The sequence below is a fragment of the Gekko japonicus genome, unplaced genomic scaffold (genome assembly GCF_001447785.1).
Source record: "Gekko japonicus isolate JY-2015 unplaced genomic scaffold, Gekko_japonicus_V1.1 scaffold513, whole genome shotgun sequence".
Classification (NCBI taxonomy): Eukaryota; Metazoa; Chordata; class Lepidosauria; order Squamata; family Gekkonidae; genus Gekko; species Gekko japonicus.
The window spans coordinates 487262-489616 of NW_015171519.1; the positions used below are offsets into that span (position 1 = coordinate 487262).

The following is a 2355-nucleotide window of genomic DNA, read 5'->3' on the forward strand; positions in this document are numbered from 1 at the left end:
GTTGGACTGGATGGGCCACTGGCCCGATCCAACATGGCTTCTCTTCTGTTCTTATGTCTGGGGCAGTGATGCTCTGTCTTCTTGGTGCTTGGGGGGCGACAGTGGGAGGGCTCCTGGAGTTCTGGCCCTGCTGGCGGACCTCCTGAAGGCACCTGCGTTGCGTTGCTGACGTATTCTATGCCTATGCACCCCGCTCATGGAACGCATACTGTACTCAAGGTGGAGAAGATCCTGACTTCCCAGATGGAGAGAAAGACGGCCGTTTTCTCTCCACCCTACCTTGGTGTTATACCTTTCTGAAGGGGAAAAAAGGCCTACCATAGAATAGGGATTTTGCCCCGTTCAGAAGGGGCCAGTCTGTGGAAGAGAGAGCACCCCCCCCCCCCGCCAACACAGGACCTTATCCACAACACTGTTCACATCTGTCGTTCCAGACAGAGATCTGAAAGCAAGCACAGCAGATATAAGCCCCTACGGACTGCATGTGCTGAAATATCACAGCAACACTTAAATGATACTTCAGTGTAAAAAAAAGGGGGGGGGGACACACCTCTCTCTTACAAAGAAAGGGACTCTTTCGCAGAGCTAATAACCCGCTCTAAAACAAATCAGGAGGAGCGGCAAAAATGGGCCTTCCCGCTTCAGGCTCCGTGGATCGAACAAGCAACGGCATTGGCAGACAGCCACCTGGTCTAAGCAGCACTCCTGCATTATCCCCAAGGAGCTCCTCTGGCTTCCTCCAAAGGATTATGGGAACTGTAGTTCAGCAAAGGTACTAGAAAAGAGCAATACCCTCCAAACAGAATTACAGTCCCCAGGCTCGGCAGGAAAGGGCAGAGGGGTTCTATGTCGCACGAGAACAAAGCGTGGAGGTTCGGCTGCGAATTCCCAGCAAGGAAAGAGTCGGGCATTCGGCAATGCTCGCATGCTGGCGAAGAGGAATGGAGGCTGGACGGATTCGAGTTCTCCCAGCGACCCCCGAGGGTCCTTGAAACGCCTTTCAGCGGCAAGCTCAGACCAGAAGAGGCACATGGGGTTGAGAGGGGACAGGACAGGTTACCAGAAAAAGGGGGATTTTAAAAAAATCCAACCTCAAGGTGAAAAGTCCACACCTGGGTTTAAGTCCAGTAAAATCTTCTGTGGAAATGAATAGGGGCGGGGGCCAGGAGTCTTCACCAGGGAAAGGGGGACGTGGAACGGAGATGGGGGTGGGTCGGCCGTCACTCCGCATTGGCACGCTCCCGCAGCACGGGCAGCGTCAGCATCTCCGGCGCGGATTTCTTCCGTGGCCTGTCCTTGGGCACGCTGAGGAAGTCCGGGGCGTCCCCGCTGAGGGGCGTGGAAGGGGCGCTGGAGGTGGTGCCCTGGGTGCCGGAGGGCAGGCAGACGTCGCTGATGGAGACGGCAGGCAGCACTGTGCCGACGATCTCGTTGGTGGCCTCCTGCGTCTCCCTTTCGTACTGGCGCACCTCGTCCATCGTCATCTCTGAGGGGGGAGCAAGCAGAGGGGAAATATTGTGAGGAGGACAGGAATTGAGCGGGCGGACTGCCATGTTGGCCACAGTCTCCGGGGCAGGCCGAAGCGGCCGTCTGCCTTTGTGAGGTGACTCCCCCAGAGAGACTGACCCTCTCTCAAGCACTGACAAAGTTAGACACGGAAAACGGCTTTGCTGCTGGCCCCCCACCCGGCCCTCCTGAAGTGTCTCAGTCGCGGAGCCTTTGCGAGTGCCCTGGCTGAATGGGGAAGGCTCGGAACTGGACAATTCAGGCTCAAATCCCATATGGCCGACTGGGACCTACTAGAACAAACGTCTGTTTCTCCACCACCAGAAATCGGAAGCAGGACAGGTCGTTTGACCCCCTTAGAGCTCGCCCGCCTTGTTTCCCTGCAAGTGTGAATCGGACCTATGTGAATGAGACCTGTGACCATCCGCCGCAGGGGAGCGTTTTAGACCTGTTCAGAAGCGCGCCCTTCAGAAGCCAGTTTGGTGTCGTGGTTAAGTGTGCGGACTCTAATCTGGGAGAACCGGGTTTGATTCCCCACTCCTCCACATGCAACCGCTGGGGTGACCTTGGGTCAGTCGCAAGCTCTGGCACAGCTGTCCTCGAAAAAGAGTTCTCTCAGCCCCACCCACCTCACAGGGGGTCTGTTGTGGGGAGGGGAAAGGAAAGGAGTTTGTAAGCCGCTCTGAGACTCCAAGTGAAGGGCGGGGTATAAATCCAATCTCTTCTTCTTCTTCTTCTTCTGATCCGTATTACGAGGAGCATGTTTAGTGTACGCTGGACAAACCTGAAGGGCCTTCGGGTTGCGCCTTGTAAAGTAGGAGAAGAAGAGATTGGATTTATACCTGGGCC

At 55.9% G+C, this 2355-nt stretch overlaps 2 protein-coding genes across 2 annotated transcripts in view; both read right to left on the bottom strand.

Moving 5' to 3' along the window:
- Positions 1-97: 97 nt before the first annotated feature.
- On the bottom strand, positions 98-1534 carry LOC107117323 (cytoplasmic phosphatidylinositol transfer protein 1-like). The gene has a single exon (XM_015419418.1). The coding sequence runs from the start codon at positions 1482-1484 to the stop codon at positions 1221-1223; it is 264 nt and encodes an 87-aa protein (XP_015274904.1). The 5' UTR covers positions 1485-1534; the 3' UTR covers positions 98-1220.
- LOC107117313 (cytoplasmic phosphatidylinositol transfer protein 1-like) overlaps positions 1419-2355 on the bottom strand; it is a 63372-nt gene continuing 62435 nt past the window's right edge. The window contains exon 14 of the mRNA XM_015419408.1: positions 1419-1486. The gene's annotated coding sequence lies outside the window, so the exon portion shown is untranslated. The remainder of the gene's footprint in view (positions 1487-2355) is intronic.